Here is a 23,025-nt window from a genome sequence, read left to right as displayed (position 1 = left end):
TGTCAGCTGATTATTTTTCTTTCCTCAATAGCTTTCAATTATGACTTAATTTTGACTTATGTTGCTATAATTAAAAACATATATGCCCTTATATGTATAAAAGCTTATATGTAATTTTGACTTGATTTTGACTTATTTGATAAATCTTTTATATATAACAAAATATTTACTAATTATTTTTCTCCAATAGCTTTCTATTATAACTTAATTTTGACTTATATCATTGTAAAGTATTAAAAGCATATATACCCTGATATATATAAAAGTTGATTTATAATTTTTAGTTAATTTTAACTTATTTGATAAAGCTTTTATATATAGCAAAATATCAGCTGATATGTATAAAACCATATATATCTTTGCTAGAGGAGGTTGTTGGAGGGCCGAGATTGAATTTGGAGTGTTCTTTTTATTATTAATATTCACAAGTTGGGGCCATTTGCTTCCATTTCTAAAGATGGAAACAGAAGAGTTGCCGATGGTGTTTTTACCCTACACATTCAATGCACTCCAAAATTACAATTAATTATTAAATATAATATATAGAACATGATATTATCAACCAGTTGATTAATGAGAATTAATTTCTAATTGATCCTATATCATAAGTAATTATATATATATATATATATATATACAGAACCAATCGGTGTTGTGCTTGCTGTTTTTGGTAAAAAATTCATATCCTAAAGATGGAATTCTATGAAGTTTATAGAATCTGTTTGCCCACCTGATTTTAGAACAATTTTCTGTTCTATAAAATAGAAAGCTGTTTATAAAACAATAATATACTTGTTTAGCCATTAATTTTCAAAAACTATTCTAGAAAAAAAATTAAAAAAAACAAAAACAAAAACAAAATTTAGAAAACATCAAAAACATTTTCCAATGTTTTGAAACCCACCCATTTCCTTTCCTTTGATACACACCAAAGACACTACCGGTGGTTTATACACCGATTATCGCCATCAGCGTTTGTATCGCTGGGGTGACCTTATAATGGGTCCCACTCATTTTACCAAAACCAAAGCCTAAAAACCCCATCCCCATCCCCATACATAATAACACCTGTATAATATAATATACATTGACTCCGTACCCTTTAACTTTTTATCTCTACAATAATAGAGATTAATTAAATTTATTAAATTTAAATTTCATTATTATGTTTTCCTTACTCGGAAAAGACGGCCTTGTAATGATTGTATTAGATTCTTATGCTTCCCTCTTTTATCAATATCTGCCCACCACTACTTAAAAAAATATATATATATATATATATATTAAAAAAAAAAAAATCTGCTGACCACATTTTTACCAAAATATGTATATATATTTGCTGACCACGTAATTTTGTAAATTAACCACGTAAAGGTGTGGGTGCCAGAAATAACACTAAACTAATCTCGTTTATCATTTACATACAATATTGAATATATAAATATTTTTTGGAACTAATTTATTTTTTATTTGGCAAGAGACTCTTAAATGTAATTATTTCCCATATATAGGATGGATTTTTAAATTTAATTATTTTCTATGGAAAAAAAAAAAACAAAACAAAAAATATTTAAAAAAATTTTGAAAACTATTTAACCAAACATGTTTTCTATTTTTTGGTGTTGAAAACTGTTTTCAAGTATCAATAGCTAAATACTCCTTTGTTCTTGCTGAAATAAAATAAAACAGTTTTTTATTTCCATTTTTGAAAACAATATTTTGAAAATACAAAACACAAAACATAACCAAACAAAGTCATAGTTTCCTTGTTTTCAATCTGGTGCTAAAGTATTGAAAGTTCTTGAAATGCAATCCTATAAAGTATATATAAGTTAATTTATTCATGTTCCAAATGTAAATTTTTTGCCAAATTTGTTGGAATTATTAAGAAAAAGTTTATAAATTTATGATAATCGCATTCACAATAACATTGTAAGAAAATACAAAATGACCAACCAATTATATCAATAAATAACCACAAAAAAAAAAAAAAAAAAAAAAAGCAATCAGTTTTAAGGAGCGTACCCATGGCATATCAACAGTTCATCTAACAGGTAAAAACCAATATAAAAAGGGATGGAATGATCCTTTTCTTCCTGCCATTAGAGATGGGTTTTTCCTTTTATCGTTATTTTCTCTTTTTTCTCTGATGGGTAATTCTCTGCCGTGAATGGTGGCTCTAGGCAATGGGTTTCAAACGGACTAATTTATGGGATGAAAAGTGGCTCCTTTGACTTCTATATGGTGTTGGAAGATGGTGTTTGGGACGCGAAAGGAAAGGAAGAGAAGCTCCCGAACCTAATCTGGGAGGGAATTTGAGATTGACCAAAACTAATTTGGGCTATTTATTTAATCCAACAGTAATAAAAAAAAACTTAGTAAAAAGATCATATTTTTTGTCCTGGTGGTGTTTGGTCAAGATATCCTCACCATAAAACCCTTCTATATATATATATATATATATATAATGATATATGTATATGTGTACATATATATATCTATACACACATAAATACACCTTCCAAAACAGCAGGAGATTAATTAGCCATCAAGAAACTCACATTACCTAACTATAACAACAATGTTGCAACCATAAAAATAATAATAAATAATTAAAAGATCCATAAAAAAATTCATTATATACTAGCAAACCCATTAAAACAATACTGGCAATATTAAATTATGAAATCAAAATATTTAATTTAGAAACTGCATAAAGAAAATGATACATGACCACCATTGAACAAATTCAACATATAAATAAGTTCGTGGATCATATTGCAAATTTATCCTTCATAACAAGAACTCAATGATATTGTATTGTAACCATGCGTCCAGCGTATTTGCAATGTTCAAAATATATACAAAATAATATAATAAATATTTAATAGAATATATGTTTTTATTGCCTTTAGCAACACACCAAAAATATTTAACAGAGAGCAAGAATTATTATCACAAGATGAAAAGCTTCTACATTTCCAAAAGTATAAAACAACTCTATTTATGAACTTAGAAAAGTAGTTATTTTTTTTTTATTTCAATGATATTTCAACTAATATGAATATTTTAATACATAATAAATATATATATTAAGTGTAATCCTAAACTGCATCAAACACAAAAGATAATATTCTATCATCTAATTCAATAATACACTGAATATATAATAGTATTAAATATATTTAATTTCGTTCACTTTTAATGTAATTCAACCTTATCATCCATATCCAATCAGATTCATTTCTGCCTGTCAAATACAGATTATATGAACTTAGCACGATAATATTAACTCTCATTCCTAAATTTGTAAAATTTTGCCAAACCTAATTCCATGCCACTTAATCATGTCGTGTTTGTGAAGTGGATCAGGATCAGCATCAATATCTTTACGAATAATTCCCCAATTACTCCCGACGAAACAACTCACCCCAATAACTTTCTTGACCCTTTGACTCTTGGCCGCCCCACACCCAGCCACCTCACCCCCCCGCTCCGGCCAAAAAAAGAAAAAAAAAAGGGGAACGAACTGCAAAGTTAATACTTCAAGCACGCGCTCCCATAACGCGTGCAAAATACTCCTACCATTTGATTATTTCAACAAAAAGGGTCCCCACCTGGACTCATACACCCTCTAAAATCGGAAGCACCCAACCAACGCGACAAATAGGCGCGTGGGGGAAATCACATTCCAACGCGCTATAGGGTCTTTCTTTGCCCTAATCGCCTGCGAACGAGAACTCGCGCTCTTATCAGAAACAAACCATGACCTTCACCGATAGATCCATATATTAACCATGTCTCTCCTCCTCCTCCTCCTGATCTACCTTCATCTCGGATCTTCAATCGGTTAATTTCGTCTTCATATTTTAGCGGTTTCTCCCTCTCTTTCTCTCTCCCTCTCTCTCTCTCTCTGATTCAACTCAATAACTCGGTGAGTCCAAAATCTCTGATTCCTCTCCTACCACTCCAGGCTTTCAGATCCATATTATTTTCTTCGATTTATATATGTGTATATATATATATACGCGCATATATCATTTTATATTAATATTTTTTTTTTGGTACTTAATTCTTGAAGGTTAAGGATGGAGCCAATGGACATCGTAGGAAAGTCGAAGGAGGACGCTTCGCTTCCAAAAGGTAGATTTATGATTGATAGATTCATATGTGTATTTTGCATGATTAATTTGGTCTTTGCAGATTTTATGTTTAGGTCTTTTTTTTTTTTATTATGTTATTGTTTTAATATGTGATTTTTCACTGACTTTGCTTGAGTATATGTTTTTTTTTTTTTTCTTGGATTAAATTTAGGAAAATTAACTTTTTTGGATTTGATAGGAGTAGAATGATTGCTGAATTGGTAAGTGTTGGTTCAGGTTTAGGAGATCTTTGTGGACCTGTAATTGTTAATCCTTAATTTGGGTTTATTGTTTTCTTTGTCATTTCAATTAATGTCATTATCTAATAGTTCAAATTGCAGTGATTTTGCTTTAATGTTACATTTTTCTGCCCCTGAAATTAGCAAAGCATGAACTTTTGAATTTGATGTAGTAGAGTGGTTGGAAAACAATATGCAATACAATTAAGATAGCAATGGATGGTTTTAGGTTTGGGATATCTATTTAATTGTTAATTGATGCTTCTTTATCTAATGAACGGAAATTACCAAAAAAATCTAATGAACGGAGCCATCAAGCTTTGTTGGAAATATGATAAAGATATTTATACGGTTTTAGCATTGTTCATGGAAAGCAATATTTGCTTTAGTAACTGGCATTGATAGAATGGACTCAGAGCTTGTGTTTTGATCAGTGATATGCAGTGGGTATTTGAAACTTTCTGCCTCTAAACAATCTTTCCCTTGGTTACATAATTGATTTCTTTGATATGATATTTCGTGTTCTTAATGGCTTATTCAACTATAAGTAACTTGAACATCTGAAAATTGGTGGAACAACTATTTGAAGCAATAGTAGTAGAGTAATTGTAGGTTCAAATATCTTTTTGGTTGAAGCTTTTCCTACAATGTATTGTTTGTTTACAAAAATCCATGTGGCTTATGGGTGCAAGGTGCAATGCATTGTTTAGGGCTGGCTCTCGGCAAGACAACTTTTATATTTAAATAAATAAAATTTTGCCTTTCTTTTGGCTTTTTTGAATAGTTATAATATGTAATAGACCTCCGAGAAGCTTTATCTTAATGGATTTCTGAATATTATAATATGATTTGATTTGTGAATTTGATTCTATCTTTTACAGCATATATATAGTTACAGTAAAAAGTTTTTGGCATGTTAATGTCAGATAGAGGAATTATTTTGGAGTGATAAAAATTTTAAATCCTCTTTCTTAATGCTTGTAAATCTATTACCTCCAGATTTTGGAAAGTGGACATATATAGAACTGCATGTATCAGAGTAATATGGAGAGTTCTTTCTTCCTGAGGTTGGGAGAGCAAGTTCTCTAGATTTGAAACCTTTTTAACCTCATCATCTTATTTAACTTGGGTTGCATGTTTTTCAATTATTGAGTTCAAAATGATTACCCAATCCATCATAAACTTGGATGGTCCACAGATACTCCTAAAACCTAAAAAAGATATATTTCCTAGACTTTTTCTAGCCTGAGGATCGATACGTCTGAATTTCCAACAATTCCGAGATAAATTCTTGCTTCTTTTGCATACTGGGAACTTGATGTTAATCTAAGTATTATTGCCTGAATGGTTTTGTTTATTTCTTTCCTTTTAATTTAATGTGTTTGATCACTCTGATTTTTTTTTTGGGTGTCAGCAACCATGACTAAAATCATTAAGGAAATGTTGCCTCCAGATGTGCGTGTTGCTAGAGATGCTCAAGATCTTTTGATCGAATGTTGTGTAGGTTAGTAGTCTTTTTCTATCACTATTTATGTATACATACATGCAAGCATATTTAAGAATGTATATAAATTAATACATTTTTGTATTGTAATGCCATATTGAAGTTATTCACGATTGTCACTTCCTAGTTGTTCTTTTCTTACATTGAAGATTTCTTTGTTGTGCAACTGATATCTTGTAAGCATCTTATATAATAACTAAGCTGAATAGGTCCTTACCCTGCTGTTATTTGTTGATGTTGGATTTCATTTGAAAGCCAATTTACTTATGCTCCTCTGGGGATTGATGTTTACTTCAAAGAGCAAGCCTTAGGGTAAAGGCTCATTGATTCTCTTGGAATCCCTATGTAATAATTTTTAGTTGCTTTACATCAGTAGAAGCATTTTGATAATATTTGAAAAACTTTTTAGCAACCTTATATCCTTTTGTATGGTAAGGGCATGTATTTAGAACTGATTATGGTGAAAGGATAATAGTTCCTTATCTAAATAAAGCAGATTGTTAGTTCTGTGGTTGCCTTCCCCTGTTAAACAGAAAAAATCTCTTAACGGTTCCTTCTGAGGCTAGCCAAAATCATTTTACTTCAATCACATCTGTAGGTTGAAAGAGGTCTAGCAATGCTCCTTTTTATGATTCTGGGTCACTGCCACTATGTTTATTGCATAAACTTGTGCTTTTTGTTTTATTAATAACTCTTGTTAAAAAAAAAAAAGGTTTGTATGCAACATGATAATGGTTCTAGCATTGTTTCTCTAAGATTTCATAGGTTGGTTGCTGTGACTGTGGCTCCATTCTATGACCATGCAACATGATAAAGGTTCTAGTATTGTTTTCTCTAAGATTTTATAAGTTGGTTGCTGTAACTATGGCAAAATGTTTATATGCATTCCATTCTATGACACTAATTACCATGACCAACTGGTCGTCCGATTCATTATAGGTGTTCAAGTTATGTTTTCTTTTTGTTCTGATTCTGTTGTATGGTTTTGCAGAATTTATAAACCTAATCTCATCAGAATCTAATGAAGTTTGTAGTAGAGAGGAGAAAAGAACAATAGCACCAGAACATGTACTCAAGGCTTTAGAGGTATTTGACCATCTAAACATATTTTTTGGGGTCTAAATTTGGGTTAATCTATTATTTAGTTCTTTAGTTAATTTCCTTATTGGTTTCAACTCATGATCTGTCAGAACTTAGTGTTCATGTTTTGGGGAAATTATATTCTATAATTGTATTTGTACTTGTACTTGTAGGAATCATCTGGAAGCGATATCTAATGCATATGGTTATGTGATTTGTGTTTTCTATCATTTTTTTGTCAATCCTGCCTGATACCATTGCACAGTTAAAGTACAATATCATGATTTATTTCATTTGTGAACTTTTTACTGCATGCTTTAAATAGATTGATATGGATGCCATAATTATGAAAATTTTATCAGTCAATGATTTTTTGTCGCATGTTTTTATATGGAGTTGACCTGTTCAGCAGCAGTTAGGAGCATTTTGTAGTTTGAATAAGATTCAAATTACATTGTAGGAAACGTGGGCTGGTAAAAGCTTAATTCAACCTAAACAATTACAAAAAATTCCATGGACCCGGGACCATGTGGTCCTCACTCGTAGAAATAAGTGGGACCCATGAGTCGTAGGGAACATGGACTGGTAAAAGCTTAATTCAACCTAAACAATTACAAAATATTTGTGGACCTGGGACCATGTGGGCCTGGGTCCATGGAATTTTCACTCCTAAACAGTACCTTGTAGCCTTTGACATGCCATATGGTTCCCTTATCCCTCTCAAAAACTTAGATGAAGAATGTATTGTAATATGGGTAAACTGAGAAAACACCACAATGAACTATCATAGTGTCATAGCCTCTTTGTACACCTGAACTGTTAAATTTGCTAAATAACCTCCTAAACTTCCAAATTATGCCAAATGATTTCCTCCTGGTTAAATTAAGAAGAATCCTGTCTAATTAGAGTGGCTGATTTGCCACAATTTTTAGGAGTTTAAATTGTAAAACTGCAGTGGATTGTGAGTGTTTTTTGGTTGAGAATGAATAATCAATTAGAAATGACATGATTCTTGAAAAATCAATTGTAATTGCATAATTCTTGGAGTCTAGTCTTTTTGACAAAAGGTGCTCATCTTTCATGTTTATAGTTTATATGGTTGACTTCTGTACGTGGTTCCGTTATCAGGTACTTGGGTTTGGTGAGTACATCGAGGAAGTTTATGCAGCATATGAACAACACAAGCTTGAGACTATGGTAAGTGTTCATTTTACATTCTATATTTGAACCTTCAAGCGATGTAAAGCATGTTCTGGGAGCTTGATCATCATTTAAATTTAAACATATCATATGAGAGTCATTGCTCTTGGTGCATTTGATTGAATGATGACTAGTTTTTAAGCAAACTGTTTATCCCTTGTCCAAACCGATTCTCTTGTGCACACACAAAGCACACTTTAACACCTCCTTTCACTGGGGAGTTGAACTGTCTAGTTTATACACAAGCTGTTATACTGATAAATTTCTGGTCCTACCAGCAGGACTTAAAAAGTGGAAAGTGGAGCAATGGAGCGGAGATGACAGAAGAAGAAGCGTTGGCTGAGCAGCAGAGGATGTTTGCGGAGGCACGAGCAAGAATGAATGGTGGGACCAATCCTCCGAAGCAACCAGACCCTGACCAAAATTTAGATAGCTAACTTTAGGATCTTCTAGTTTCTTGAATTGTAGGCAAGCATCTAAGACACTCCAAAAATTCGCCTTCAAATTCTCTCTTATATTATGTACAAAAATCCATTGACTAGTCTGCTGGCCTATGTTAATATGCACTCCTATGTGTATTCACTTTAATGGGATCAATGTCTATAAGTTAATGTAATTAGTGAGAGTTTTATCCAGAACCACCTGTCAGAATTGTATGTAATTATTTGGTTTATTAAGTTATAGTTTGGGAAGGTCACAATTCTTTCCGTCCTGGTTAGTTGAGCCTGCACTTTCTCAAATAGCATTTAGCTCTCCGATGTAGTTGTTGGCACCATTCGTTGTGTGTGGTTCTTGCATTGTAAGAACAGGGAAACTGCTTTTTAATTGTTTGTGGTGGTTAGGATTATGAAAGCAATTCCCTTGCTTATTATTATTATTAATATTAATATTATTATTATTATTATTTTGTCCTTGTATCTTCCAAGCACCCAAACAGAAAGTTTGGTCATGACGTGATGGATATCCTCTTCTTACATAAAAACAAAGTTTCTTTTCTCTGAAACCTCATAACTACTGATTTGGAAAACACCTCCTTGACAGATATTGTGACTCCATATTAATGGTCGTTTTGGCAATACTGCCACCGGGGAAAGGATTTGAGCGTTGCTCTGGTGGAATTGCAACCACTGGGTGGTACATGGGTTTCACTTGGGGTGATGGTTCATTCCTTTGGTGGGGTCCACGCAGTGAGACAATACGGTCAGTTCGCAGGTAGGTGAAATGTAGACTCTGCACCCAACATGAGTCCATGATAATTCAGGGGGACCCTAGAGAACCTTTAGAACCGCATGACCCTGGTGCAATTCAGCACTAGAAGACATGGATTTAGAAGGGTTTGTGTTGTTTCTGTTGCTTGTAGTGTGAGAAAATTTGTCTGCTTGGAATTTCATTTTATTATTATTATTATTATTATTATTATTTTAACTGGTGATAAATTAGGGAAGAAGAAATTATACAGTTTCAAACCTGATCTTGATTGAACCCAAAATCTAGAATTATCAAGTAGGTCATTATCATCTGGGAATAACTGTTCAGATTATTTTAATTTTTTTAACTTTAACTCATGATAAATTAATAATTCAATCTAAAATATCGGATTGCCTCTTATAGCCATGATCATCTGGTTGTTTCCAAAAAGATGTGGATAGAATATTTATGCATATATAAAGAAGTGGCAGTAGTATTTCAAAGATAAATAACTGGTTTTGAAAACGAAAATAGTAATTGTGATTTAGAAAAATTTTAAGTTACAATTTGTTAAAAAGAAAAGCAAAAAAAAAAAAAAGGAAAAAGAAAAAGTTTGAGGGAAATTAGGAGTGGGTTTGATTTTGGGATAGATAAGGTTAAGGAAGTATATAATGTGAATAGCGATGGTTCTATGGTTGTGTTTTTGGTGGCCATTGCTTTACTTGTTTTGAGCATTCAAGTCAAAAGAGTCAGTCAAGCAAAATCCCTCTCTCTATTCTCAGTCTCTCCCTACCCCACTGGAAAGTGAAATAACACACACATTGTCTCCTTAGATTCCTTTCTTTTCTATTTCAAAAATCCTTCACTCTCTCTCTCTCTCTCTCTCTCTCTCATTTCCAAAATCAGTTACTGGGGCAGCCTATGTTTCTTTTGTCAGGATTCTCTTGGGCTGCAACAAAGGACTAGAAACAAAATATTAATGAAATGCCCCACAATAAGAAAGAAAGAACCTGAATTCCTCTCTCTCTCTCTCTCTCTTTCCACATATCAATAAAAGAGAAGAAACCAGAATCTCTTTCACTTCTCAGCTCTTTTCTCTTTTTCTCTCTTTACTCTGTATACCCACCATTTTTAACGAGCTAAAAACCCCCCCCTCTGATTTGCTTTCTCATATGAGGACAGTCATGTCAAAGAGCCTTCAAGAATCCTCCTCCAAAAGACACTTCCACTGGACAAAGAAGGTTGGGAATGAAGAAGAAGAAGAAGATCATGACCAAATTCCAACCCTCAAATCCATTTCCACCTCAAAGTCCACAGAGGAAGAGAAGAAAGACCATCAAAATGTCGAGACCCAACAACCAGAGCCTGCTGTAGTTTCGACTTCTCAATCAGTACCAAAGAGGAGCAAGCTTCAGTCAGTAGCGGTTTCCAGGCTCCGATCCGTGCTTACAGCCTTCGGTAGGAATCGATCGAGCTTGCCAAACGGTCTTGGGCCTCGAGTAGTGGGTACCCTTTTCGGGTCTCGGCGTGGTCATGTGCATTTTGCATTCCAAAGGGATCCAAATTCACAACCAGCATTTCTGATTGAGCTTGCAACACCAATTAGTGGGTTGGTTAGAGAAATGGCTTCTGGGCTTGTTAGAATTGCTTTGGAATGCGATAAGGAGAAAGCGGATCAGGAAGATAGTAAGAAAACAGTGAGATTGCTAGAAGAGCCTGTGTGGAGGACTTATTGCAATGGTAAAAAATGTGGGTTTGCTACAAGAAGGGAATGTGGTCCAAAAGAGTGGAAAGTGTTGAAAGCTGTGGAACCGATTTCAATGGGTGCTGGAGTTTTGCCTGGGAATGAAGCTGAAGCTGGGTCCGATGGTGAAGTTATGTATATGAGAGCTAAGTTTGAGAGAATTGTTGGGTCTAGAGATTCTGAAGCTTTTTACATGATGAACCCTGATAGCAATGGAGCTCCTGAACTTAGTGTTTATTTGCTTAGAGTCTAAATTAATTATGGGAGAAGAACAAAAGTTGCTCAAATTACCATATTTGTGCATTTGAGAATTTTGAAGAGTTAAAATGGGTGATTCCTGTTTAAGCTCTTCAAGTGCAAAAATGGAGGCCTTTAGTTCTGTCCAAGTACTTTTTTTTTTTTTCTTTTTTTTTTTTTCTTTTTCTTTTACTTTCTTTTCCCTTTGGTATATGTGGAGAAAATGGTTAGTGGGGTTATTTGTATTTTGTTAGTTTAGGTGGGTGGGCAATACATTATAACATGATGGCTGGTGGGGTTATGAAGGTGTATATCTATAGTTTTTTGTTTCAATCCTTTATTAAGCAATGATCAGACAAAGAGGCTAATGCAATCATGCTTGTCTATGCATTTTGGTTTAATTTTTCATGTTCTTTTTTTTCTTTTTTCTGATAGTGCTCAAGTTTAACATTGATTTTCCTTTAAGCAAGGATGAGAACAAAATGGAGGGACCCAAGGTAACAGAGAAACCCTCCTATTTGTTTTTGCGGGTGCCCCTTTCTTTTTTTCTTTCTTTTTTAATGGCCAACAGGACAAACTTATGAAATTAATGTGTTATATTATGTCTTAGTTCCTAAACCCCATTTTTTGGTAGATAGCTTCATTATAGAATATTAGAATGCAACAATTTCACTGTATTCATTTCTTTTATATGACTTCTCCATTCATATTCAGAAATTACCTCTGCAAAAGTTGTTTATGATTCTGTTTCTTGACGTCAAATTGCACTTGATTGGCATACACTATATGTAGAAAAATGAAGCCCATTGGTTGATTGATACCTTTCACTTCTTAAACAAGAAAATGGTGACACTACATTTTAGAGATCAATACTTGGTTAAATCCAAATGGCATAGGTAAAAAAAAACATTTTAATCATTTTTGCTACGGGACAGTATAGCAGCAAAGTTGCTGTTTTTTAAGGATAATTCCAAGTTTAAATTACCATATCTTAATACCATAAAGTAATTCATTAATTTGTTATTATTTTTTTCTCTAATCTGGACAGATGTATGACTTAAACATGTTACCACATCATTTAATTTTGGCATATGTATAACAGAAAAAAGGAGAAGATATTAATGACGAAAAGATGCAAACTTTTTTTTCCTTTTCTCTTGGGTGGGGAAGGGGGGTTTATAAGGGTAGCTTCCTACTTTTCTTTGTTTTCTCTCTTTCTCTCTTCCTTTGGACCATTAAGTTCAATCATAAGTTCACTGTCTCTTCTTTTACGTTGCCCACTCATTTTATTTCCCTGTTTAGCTTGGATCCTTTGGCAACATGTTCTTACATACGCATCCATACCATAAAATTCCAGCATTTGGTCTAAAAGTATAAGGTGCTCCAATCATTGCTTTTGATATATAATTTTGTGAGGGAATGATCCCAAGAAATATTTATTAAAACCTAATCATAGAAGTCATCAAAAGCAAAAAAATATAAAAAGGAAAATGCAAAAACCCAATTGCTGACTCAAGAATTGGGCTTTTCTCCTATTGTTGACTGCTTTTTCCTCTCTCTCTGTTTTCTGGTTTTCTGGGTACAAACCATGTTGACTGCTTTTCACCATGGCCTTTGATTCTCTACCGAACTTAAAATATAAAACCACCACTGCTAATATTTACAACTTTTTATAGTAACGTCACTTAGATTATAGTTCACCAAGTGTAGATTTTATACAAGTAAAAAGTAAATGAACTCAATAACCAACCCCCAAAAGTACATATTATAAGCCTTTGAAAAAAACTTATATCTTATGTACAATTATTGTACGAAAAATTTTGGTATAACAGGGGCATTCATGAATGGATATTTAACAAATATTTTGTGATATCTATGTACTTTAGTTAGACACTCCATGCTTCTTGTTTTATATATATATATATATATATAGTGGAATTTATGTTGCACCTGTTTATTAAACATTGCATGTGTATGCAAGTTTTTCTGTCTTCCTAGGATTTTTGGTTTGATCATGTTCTTTAGGAACAATTTAAGTAGCAATGATCACCATATAACTTCCAGAATCCATTGGGTTGATTGGATCTGGAACAAAAAAAAAATCTCTCTTCTCCAGTTTAATATATATGTCTACGATAATATAATAATAATAATAATGAGTGGGTATTTGGTTATTTTGTCCAGCTTTATGTTACTGTTCCAGTCTCCTAGTTTCAAGGCTTTCAAGCATGAACTCTTTCTTCTTTTTACCCTGCAACTGGGAAGAAAAAGAAATGTGAAGGAGAGAGAGAAAGAAAGAGGGTGTTTCAGAGATTGTGGGTTACAGCTGGGACAAGAACAAATCCTCAAGGATTGTCTTATCACAGAAATCGAGGTTCAAATTTTTGATCATCTACTCATCATTCTTCAAAAGATTCAAAAGTTGGCTGCTCTACATAAAGTTAGGCCATTGCTTTGTACCATTATTAACCCAATAAATACAAACTTAGGCCTTTATCATCTTGGAAATAAATACAAATTCCAGAAGAAAAATAATATATTCAAGCAAAAATAAAAACTAAAAAACGAGAGAAAGTAAGATAGTCGGGAAAAGAGAGAGGGTTAAAGTGCTTACTACCCCCCCAAAAAAAAAAAAAAAAAAGGAGAGAGAGAGAGAGTTAAAGTGATTCCATAGTATGGTTCATGCCTAAAAGGCCATAATTAGTATCTACTTGTCTAGAGCTATAATATAGTTCATTATTTATTCTAGGTTGTATAAATGATGAGAAACAATGGTTGCTTCATCAAAGTTATGCTCTACTATTATAAACCAAGCATAATTTATCCAAAAAATTAAACATAAAAGGAAATATTCATCATACCTTTCATATTTCTTCTAAGTTTTGATGGAAAATTCATTAAAGTTTGAAAATTTTTTTCTTATCCTTTCTAAAATTTCCATAACAATTAATTACTTCTCAAGTTGATTTTTTACTAAATTGATTTATAAAAAAATATGCTTTACTCTTCTATTTTAAACTAGTCACCGTATACAGTACTTATATTAAAAAAAATCTGGTATATGATATTTTTTTAATATACATTATTTTAAAATAAATGAGGAAATTAATAATTTAATATTAATGTTGAATGTGGGTTGTGTTCACACAACTCGACACCCCTTTGACACCTTTAGCGGTGTTCATGATCCCTATGCCCATTTGATCTTCTTAAACCATGTTTTATATATTTATCTCTTTTAGTCTATATGGGAGTTTTTTGATCTAATGCTAATTTACGTATAATGGTAAATCCTTTTTTAAAACCAAATTTCTCTTCTCCATTATTATTATTATTATTATTATCATCCATATGATTGCAGCAAAATAATTTAAAAAAGAAAAAAAAACAAAACAAAATAAAATATTTAATCCGAAACGGTAATGAACGTGTATACATGTGGCACCACATATTCACACATCATTAAAGGATTTAAATGTTTTTTAAATAATTTTCTTTCATAAAGTTCTTGTCGAATAAACATATATGTATTCCTTTTGCTATGCAAATAAATAAAAATCATATTTGCAAAAAAATAATGATTCGATTGGGCACAGCCCAGTGGGCCATGTTGAGCCCGTGTAAAGCACCAGACCCTCTTCTGTAGGAAGCACGGAGCCCAAGCCGTCTCTGAAACCACAAAACTCAGCTCTTGGCTTGAAACGGGCCTAGAGAAATTTGGTCCAATGCCCCCTATTTTGAAAGCGGTAATGAAAAATATTCCTTTTCTTTTATACTTTTTTTTATCTATCTATTTTCTTTTTATTATGTCAACTCTGTCCTTAATAAACCATGTACAATTCCTTTCTCTCTCTTACCAATGTCCAACCTATCACATTTCAAATCCAATTCCCTCTTTTTCTAACCAGTAACCATTCTCATATTCAAGTTCTTTTTCTCGTTGGATTCGAAGGACAATCTTGAAGCTGTGGAAGGAGGTTTTATGCTAAATTTCAAGCGTGCAAATGACGGACCATAACACACACGACATTGACTCCAAAGCATTGGAAAGAGACGGAGAGAGTGAGAGAGAGTGGGTGTGGGTTAACATCAAGATAGGGAACAAGTAGTAGATGCCAAGGATAGAAATAGAGGGTGGTTGTGGTTTCGGACCTCTCTCTCTCTGTTATCGGTTTTTATCTTTTTTTATTTCATTTTGTTGTTCTATTCCATTTCCTTTTCCTTATTCTCCATACAACCCTTTTCCCTTTCACTCTCTCTTTATCTACGATCTCTGCTATGGCATCACAGTACGATCCTTTTCTCTCTCACTCTTTCTTTCTCTATGATCTTTGCTATGGCGTTGTAGTAGAGGAAAATAAAATAAGGATATGCAAGTCATTTGTAATTTTTTTTCAAGATTAAAATGGATATTGAAGGTAAAATAGAAAAGAACCAATATGTGTGGAAAGAGATCTCCAGTGTCTTTCAACAGGGCCATATGGCCGAATCCCCTAATTGTTTTTCTTGTAAAGTGCGTTGCTATTTAGTTTCTCCTCGATGTGGGATAATTTGTTCCTCTCTATTTACACCCTCAAAACTCCACAGTTCAGCAAATGAAATGGCAGTATGGATATAACATTGCCGACTAAAAAAGTTTCAAATTTTATTGATCATAAATATAGGGTAATTTACAAGGTTGTACCCAACTTCCATTTGATTGATTATGCAGAAAATAGCCTATTATAGAGACTGATGTTCCATCTGTAATTCTTAAAGCAAAATCTGGAATTATTAGCTCCGAGTAAAATATGCCAGATGGTTTTTCTGGATGCCTTGATTTTTGCTGTGTCATTTGGAGAGATGAGTATCCAATCTTATGTTCTTGCTTTGTCTGGTAAAATCTTGTTTGTTTAAGTTTTTTCCGAATAGATTTTGCATATCCAAATAGTTTCCTCATGATTTTTAGTCCCTTGGGTATATGGGAAATTTATTCCTTTTCTAATTGTTCTCTTCCAGCTTTCTTTCTACCTGAGGGATTACCATTTGAGTTCTCTGGCTTCAGTATTTTGTGCTTTGATCATTGCACTAGTAAGAATCTGCACTTTGTGAGCAATGGCTTTTGGAATTTTGTTCTCTGTTTTCTTTTGAATAAAAAAATATGTAATTGATGGTTATCACTATGTCTTAGTGAAAACCTGGCCATTCGGATTGAACATAAAATAAAATAGGACTTATGGATTCTTAATCAGGAGTGCTAAGGAGAATGGGTAAGTCTAAATTTTTCAAAACTTAACCTCCAAACAATATTTGTAATAATAATAAATCGAATTAGAAGTTGGCATCTCTTTCGAGTTCTTGGAAATGAACTAGTATTTCATTATTAGATTAACTGAACTTGATTTGATGGGTATCTATGTAAAACTTCAGCTAAAGTTTGAAATTTGTGGTTAAATTGAGAGATTCACATACATTCTAAAAAGTTATCAACTCCCTAATACCTTCTTGATAGAAAGATATTCAGACTAACTTTAAATTCATCTCTAAATTCTGACATAATGTTTTATTTATATAACGGTAAGAATGATGCCTTTTTATGTTTGCTGAAATCTTGGCAATTAGCAGTCATAAAAACCTTAAAATGCACCAATCAAATGCCCTAATGTCAAGGTTGAAGAAAATAGACACAAGTCAGAATTGCAGAAGATGTAATTGGTGCTTTTATTTGGATTAAATTTTGCCCTGTCATTTTCTTTAGAATGCTCATGACCCCCATTTAATATTTTCTAAAGAATCTCAAAAATCAACAACTGAAAAAATGCTACACACTTTCTGAAAAAAGATGAACTTTGAGACGGAAGGTCCAATATCAAAAAAGTCTACGAGCATAAAGAAATTCCTTATATAAACTTGGGCTTCCATAAAAATGGTTCTTTTTGTTTACCAAATCAATCATTTTATCTTAGTGATTAACAAGCTTAGGTTACAAGGAGAGAAGAAATAATAGGACTTTCTCTCTAAATACATTTTAGTCAATAAGAGATTGGAACAAAGGAACATTGAAAGGTAAAAAAGAAAACGAAAAGAACGAATGAATTATGTGTTTGCTGCTTAATAATGACTTCCTCCTGTGTTGACTGCATACAAGAACAGAAGGACAGCAAGTATCTCCAATCATACAATAGTCCTCCTTCCCTGTTGAACTGACCAGGCTTAAGCCGGATAATATAGCAAGGCTTACCTTGGTCACTCATTTCTTTCCCCTTTTCATATTCTCTGTCACCTCAAACAATCTGTCTTCTGTCGAGCAAAACCCGGCTGTTTCATGTAATTGAATGCGAGGTCCAGACAAAAACAGAAACCAGAAACATGGGAATGGAAGTTGCATTAGTTGTAGAACAAGAAACTCATATGCATAAGTATATATGATGATGAGAGCCATGAGCTTTCTAGATTGAAAAGACAATTTTAACCAGAAGCTTGCCATTTCCAATTAGAATTTCATTCAGAACATGCATTTTTGAAAAAGAAAATTCAAGACGGGAAAGATTTAGAGTACCTGGAGAAGCATGGATGGAACAGCAACGGGTTCAGAAATGACATGGCTTCTAGTTTTCCTTCCATTTAATGAAGCAATTGAAGGACTGTTAGCAGTTGTTATGTCCCAAAAGCTTCGTTTCTTAGCTGTTGGAACTGGTGACCGAAAACGGTGACTTGGGCTCTTCAACTCCCCTGTGCTTGGTTCCTTTGACCTCAAACTGGCCCTTGTGACTACCCTCTTTGACCCCTCCCCTCGTAGTCCTTCCACTGGTTTTTCACTCTTCCTCGAAAGCTCGCGAATGAGGTCATCCTTTTTCTTTAGTTGTGAAGTGTGATCTTTTTTCATTTTCTCAATTTCTGCTTCTAATGCCTTCACTGTCCGGCGAAGCTCTTTAACTGCTTCGTCAGCCCCTTTTTTCTTGGACTCTGGAGTGAAACAATTTCCACTTAAGAAAGAGGATCTGGATTTGTATTTCTCATTTGGTTGGGCAGAAGATGGAGGAGTCAATAGAGAGGTAACTGAAGAAGGGGTTGGGGAGGCATGTACTGCAAAGGACTGTGCTTGAAGAGTCAATAGCTTCTGTTGTTGACGTGCCAAATGTACACGCAAGTCACGATTCTCTTTTTGCAATTCAAGCAATAGCTTGGCGTGATCAGTTTCAGATTCAGGCATATACTGTATTTCCTCATTCGCCTCGTAGGCCTGCAATTTTGACTGTAGAATGAAAAATTTTTGGCATAACTATTTTAACATCTTAAAGGACAAACTAAAACTGAAGCATTGAAGTTTAAGAAAAATAAAACTGAATCAAAAGCACACACAACTTAAGTACCATCTAAACACTGTATACTGTTAAACAGTGAAGGTCAAAATGATAAGTTAGAAGGATGAACCTTGGTCCTAATCTCCTTGGCTCGGTCAGCCCAATGAAGGGTGTTTTGGGTTTCACCAAATGACAGATTGCTTGGACTGACATTGGCAATCATTACAGTATTACAAGAACCTCCTAGTGAGTCTTTGAGAAGTTGGGTTAGTTTGGAATTCCGGTAAGGTATGTGTTTCTTGCCCTCCACAAGGGCATTGATGCAGCTGCTAAGAGCTAGAAGTGACCGGTTTATGTTGGCACCTTCAAGTGATCTTAGTGTTCTCTGATCTGTGGCAAGCGCTCTCTCTGAGCCAGCAAGATCAATCAGTGAGAGCTTCCCAACTCGGTTTACTACATTCTTGGCATCATCTTTTACTCGGTATTCAACCATAACCTGGACATGAAAAGAAGAATATTGTATCACAATTGTATCTTAAGAACGCCAAAAGCTTTCCATCTCTCTTGAATACCTGAAGAATGGCATGGGAGCGTGAAGAAGTTTCATTGACACGAGTAGGTTCTGTGGTGCGGTTTTGGTTTCCTTGTTGAAGCAATGCCATTACCTGAGGCAAAAATTAAAGAAACCAAACATTACCTTACTATCGTTCAATAGAATATTTACAAAACCTTTTGATTACCATAAAGAGAAAGGAATTTACTTCATCTGTAGAATAAGCTCTATATTGTGTAAGGCCTGCTGCTACAATCCCCTGCAGCATAGCATACACACATTTCAGGTATCATTGATATAATTCATAGTAGAATTGATGCAGAAATGAGATTTTGTTTGTTCAGACTTCAGCTCATAAATCAGTCTCTTAGAAAACTTTCAAATGGTGTAGATATGTACAGTGTTTAGATTTGGTCAATGTGATGCTGCCAAAGCTATGCCATTTGGAAGAAGTTTTTGTTCAGGTTTAAGTACATACTAAAATAATGTGATTCATAAGACATAAAAGGCAGACCTGTTTATCTTCTCTTAGGACCAGAGGTCTTCCAGGGGCAAGCAAATCCCGGACAGTTTCATTGTAGACCTCGAGATAGGATAGATGAACCACATGGTTTCCATCACAGCTCCTCTGCCTTATTTTGGAAAAAAGGTCCTTAATTGCCAAAACCATCACTCCTGGGTTATCCATAGTACCCAGCATTGTGTAAGTTTTTCCAGCTCCTGTTGCACCATAGCAGAATACTGACCCATTCCTCCCCTGTAGAACTGCTTCCACCAGCTCCGATGTTCTGAAAATTAAGATGCATACATTTTCCTATTAAATCTTCCCCATTATTAAAGAAGGGGATTACTTGGGTAGTGAATAAAAAAATTCAAACAGAATGCTAATAGTTTTATTGGGACTATACTAGCTGCGGAAAGTCTACTCTTTTTGTTTGGTTGCCTAGAAATTGTGCACTTAAAGAAGTGCAAGATAGGAAAATGAGAAAAAGATGAATTTTGAATCAGTACTTTTCCTTCCTTTTTCTGAGAAAGCAAACGTTAAATTTGAACAAATGGGTCGATTAAATTATTCACTAAAAATAAACACACTAACACTCTGACTCACAAATGGGAAATTTGATAACAAATGACAAAACCTGTGTGCTCAATATTAAGAAACATCAACAATGTTTTCCAGTTAAAAGAAACCCTCACTCAGAATAAATGAGGAAAAATTAAAAATAATAATAATAATAATCATTGGGGAATCAACAAAAATCTCAAAGAACATGAGTAGACTCACGTGGTGGAATAGACCTCTTGTTGAGTAGTGGAATCTGGGAAAGAAGCATCAAAGGTAAAATGTCGTCCACGAAGCCTCTTCAGCCTAAGGTAGTCATTCTCATTGGCAAACTCAGTTAGATAAACATCTCGCCGATTCACAATTCTAACACAGCATCGAGAACCCACTTCCTTTTCCTTCTTGGCCATAGGCCTAAGCCTCACAAACACAAGGATTCGACTCCCACCACCCAAACTGGGTCTCTCCGAAATGGTCTCCAACTTTTCCAATTCTTGAACATTATTATTCCTAGTCACTTCGTTCCCTTTTTGCTCCGGACCCATCGAGAGCTTCCTCGCAACTACTCTATTAGACGGTTCATTGGCCTTTCTTGGGCACGAAGAAAAGCTCAGGATTCGATCACTACCACCCACACCCAAATTCTCCTTAGCATCGTGGATTGAAGGCTGAGGCAAAACGTAAGTTCTAGTAATGGTGGAATTGGGAATCGTGTTCTCTCTCATCACATGGCTTGGTGGCTTTGTTGATTCCTTCTCTTCCTTCTTACAAGATCCTTGGAGCTCGACGCTCGGGTGGGTCCGTAATCGATGATTATGCTCTTCGAACCTCGAAGAAGTCTGGTTCTTGAGAGCTGCAGAAGCTTGTTTTTGTTGTTCATACAAGAGGGTTAGAGCTTTCATCTTCTCTTTCAAACCATGATGTGGATTTCTCATTGAAAGATTGGCATGGTTTTGTTGTTCTTGATCTGACCTGGTCCTGGATCTGGTCCACTGCTCTGGACTCGTTGCATTTCTACCTTGGTTAACGATCTGAGACCGAGTTGACACAGGCATTATATGATTTTTCTAACTATCCAAACATAGCCCAGAAAAAAAACTCCCAACCGGACCCAGATGAAGAAACTGCTCAAAATGCCAGAAAGTTCCAAGCTTTCCCTGGAAAATCGATAAAAATGTGCACAGTGATAGTGTAGAAGCTAAAAAATGTAGTAGAAAAAACACTGTGGAAATGGAAAGAGAGGGAAAGATCAAGATTGTGAGCGATATGTGGGTATTAATTTTGGCAGATTCTAAGCCGTTGGATTAAAGGGAATGAACGGTTGGGTTCATAGCGGGGGAAATCAATATTTGAAGATATGTACTTTTGACACTCTTTCTGCTTCTTGGCCTCCAAAATTGTGTACCCTTCTAATATGAAAGTGGAGTGGAAGAAGCAAAAATTGGAGTGCTGTTAGGGTAAAACTTTTGAAAATTTTGAATTGATGGTTTGTAACGGTCAAAAATGTTGTCAGATCCAAACGGTTAGCTAAGAGAGTAGAGAGAGAGAGATAGAGAGAGAAAGAGGGCCCCAGTTAGGAAATTTCACATTGCACGGGAAACCTTCCCCTTTTTATAATGTGATATAATTAAAGACGTAATCTTTTCAAAAGCAAGCAAATATTATATTATCTGTTATGTGGTGTAGCTCAGCAGCATGATACTCCATGAGGACTAATATGTCATTAGGTCTAATCAATTATTCAATTTCTTTTTCTTCTTTTTTTTGTTTTTCTTTTTTCTTTGAACTGTGATAATATAATTTTTGTTTATGCTTTTTTAAACTGTATGAGTAAAAATTTATATCTTCCATCCTAATAGATTACCTAACATGGTGAACAACATATGTTATTGCTACATAGACTAGTAGCAAATAAAAGTATTTAAGGCATTTGGTATGTGGAATATAAGAATAAGGCTTTGATTGCCTCATCATTCAAGTTCAACCATATCAATGGTGTTTGATTAAAGTTTGCCTTTACTTTACTTTTCCTCTTTTTTTTATTTTTTATTTTTTTTAATGACTTATGGGGTTAGGTGAATGATGACAAACCATGGTTTTGTATCATACTGAAACTTGCTTTTCTCCTTTCCCTCCAAAGAAGAACAATTGGATAAACTGGGTTTCTCTTTTCCTAATTATTTTATTTTTCTTAGAAATGTTACCATAAGGTCCAAAAAATTAAAAAAAAAAATATATATATATATATATATATATATATATTTTAAGTCAACACTCTTGGAAATAATATTTTATTTTTTCGTGCACCGTCAGATCTAAGTCTGGCCATGGTCAAATTTAGCACTGGATATGGTTCGTTGGTCCACTTGTATTGTATATCTAGTTAGGGACCTGGATAGAAGTCCTAATCAATATAATCATAACTAAGGTAGATGAACTTTCAGCCCCAAAAAAAAAAAAAAAAAAAATGTTGGGTCAGTTGAACTTGTTCTATTTATTTATTTATTTATTGATAAACTATTTATTAATTTATTCATTTAGACAAAAATGAACTTGTTTATTTTGATGGGAAAAAAGAGAAAGCCAAAATTTCTGCATTATTAGTTATACATTTTTTTTTTTTATCAAAATCATTATAGCCTCCATCTGGAAATGGGATTATGATTTATATTCTTTTTAGTTTCATGGTCAAATAAAAATTGGTAGTCTAGATTATAGAAAGGAAAAAAAAAAAAAAAAAGAATAATAAACATTGTTGAAGTGAGTGGAACATAATTACATTAATTGGTTTC

The 23,025-nt window shown here is 33.9% G+C and overlaps 3 protein-coding genes across 5 annotated transcripts; 2 read left to right on the top strand and 1 right to left on the bottom strand.

The window, feature by feature from the left end:
- Positions 1–3,444: 3,444 nt before the first annotated feature.
- Positions 3,445–9,069, top strand: LOC107418942 (protein Dr1 homolog). Of its 2 annotated transcripts, none has more exons than XM_016027650.4 (6): positions 3,445–3,934; positions 4,082–4,143; positions 5,796–5,885; positions 6,877–6,971; positions 8,094–8,162; positions 8,447–9,069. In XM_016027650.4, the coding sequence occupies exons 2-6, from the start codon at positions 4,089–4,091 to the stop codon at positions 8,600–8,602; spliced, it is 465 nt and encodes a 154-aa protein (XP_015883136.1). In that variant the 5' UTR covers positions 3,445–3,934; positions 4,082–4,088; the 3' UTR covers positions 8,603–9,069. The 2 variants fall into 2 exon arrangements, with proteins under 2 accessions (XP_015883136.1, XP_015883135.1); XM_016027649.4 differs by having other exon boundaries at positions 3,471–3,934; positions 8,444–9,069.
- A 997-nt stretch (positions 9,070–10,066) lies between these two features.
- On the top strand, positions 10,067–11,724 carry LOC107418883 (protein MIZU-KUSSEI 1). The gene has a single exon (XM_016027568.4). The coding sequence runs from the start codon at positions 10,526–10,528 to the stop codon at positions 11,348–11,350; it is 825 nt and encodes a 274-aa protein (XP_015883054.1). The 5' UTR covers positions 10,067–10,525; the 3' UTR covers positions 11,351–11,724.
- Positions 11,725–17,201: 5,477 nt separating this feature from the next.
- On the bottom strand, positions 17,202–21,602 carry LOC107418886 (kinesin-like protein KIN-8A). 2 transcript variants are annotated; one of them, XM_016027575.4, is made up of 7 exons: positions 20,456–21,602; positions 19,685–19,958; positions 19,379–19,429; positions 19,190–19,282; positions 18,748–19,113; positions 17,873–18,568; positions 17,202–17,631 (listed from the first exon to the last, which is right to left on the bottom strand). In XM_016027575.4, the coding sequence occupies exons 1-7, from the start codon at positions 21,286–21,288 to the stop codon at positions 17,593–17,595; spliced, it is 2,352 nt and encodes a 783-aa protein (XP_015883061.2). In that variant the 5' UTR covers positions 21,289–21,602; the 3' UTR covers positions 17,202–17,592. The 2 variants fall into 2 exon arrangements, with proteins under 2 accessions (XP_015883061.2, XP_015883062.2); XM_016027576.4 differs by having other exon boundaries at positions 17,873–18,556; positions 20,456–21,601.
- Between the last annotated feature and the right edge of the window lie 1,423 nt (positions 21,603–23,025).

Source organism: Ziziphus jujuba, chromosome 2, assembly GCF_031755915.1.
Source record: "Ziziphus jujuba cultivar Dongzao chromosome 2, ASM3175591v1".
Taxonomy (NCBI): Eukaryota; Viridiplantae; Streptophyta; class Magnoliopsida; order Rosales; family Rhamnaceae; genus Ziziphus; species Ziziphus jujuba.
This window is presented reverse-complemented; position numbering and strand designations above follow the sequence as displayed.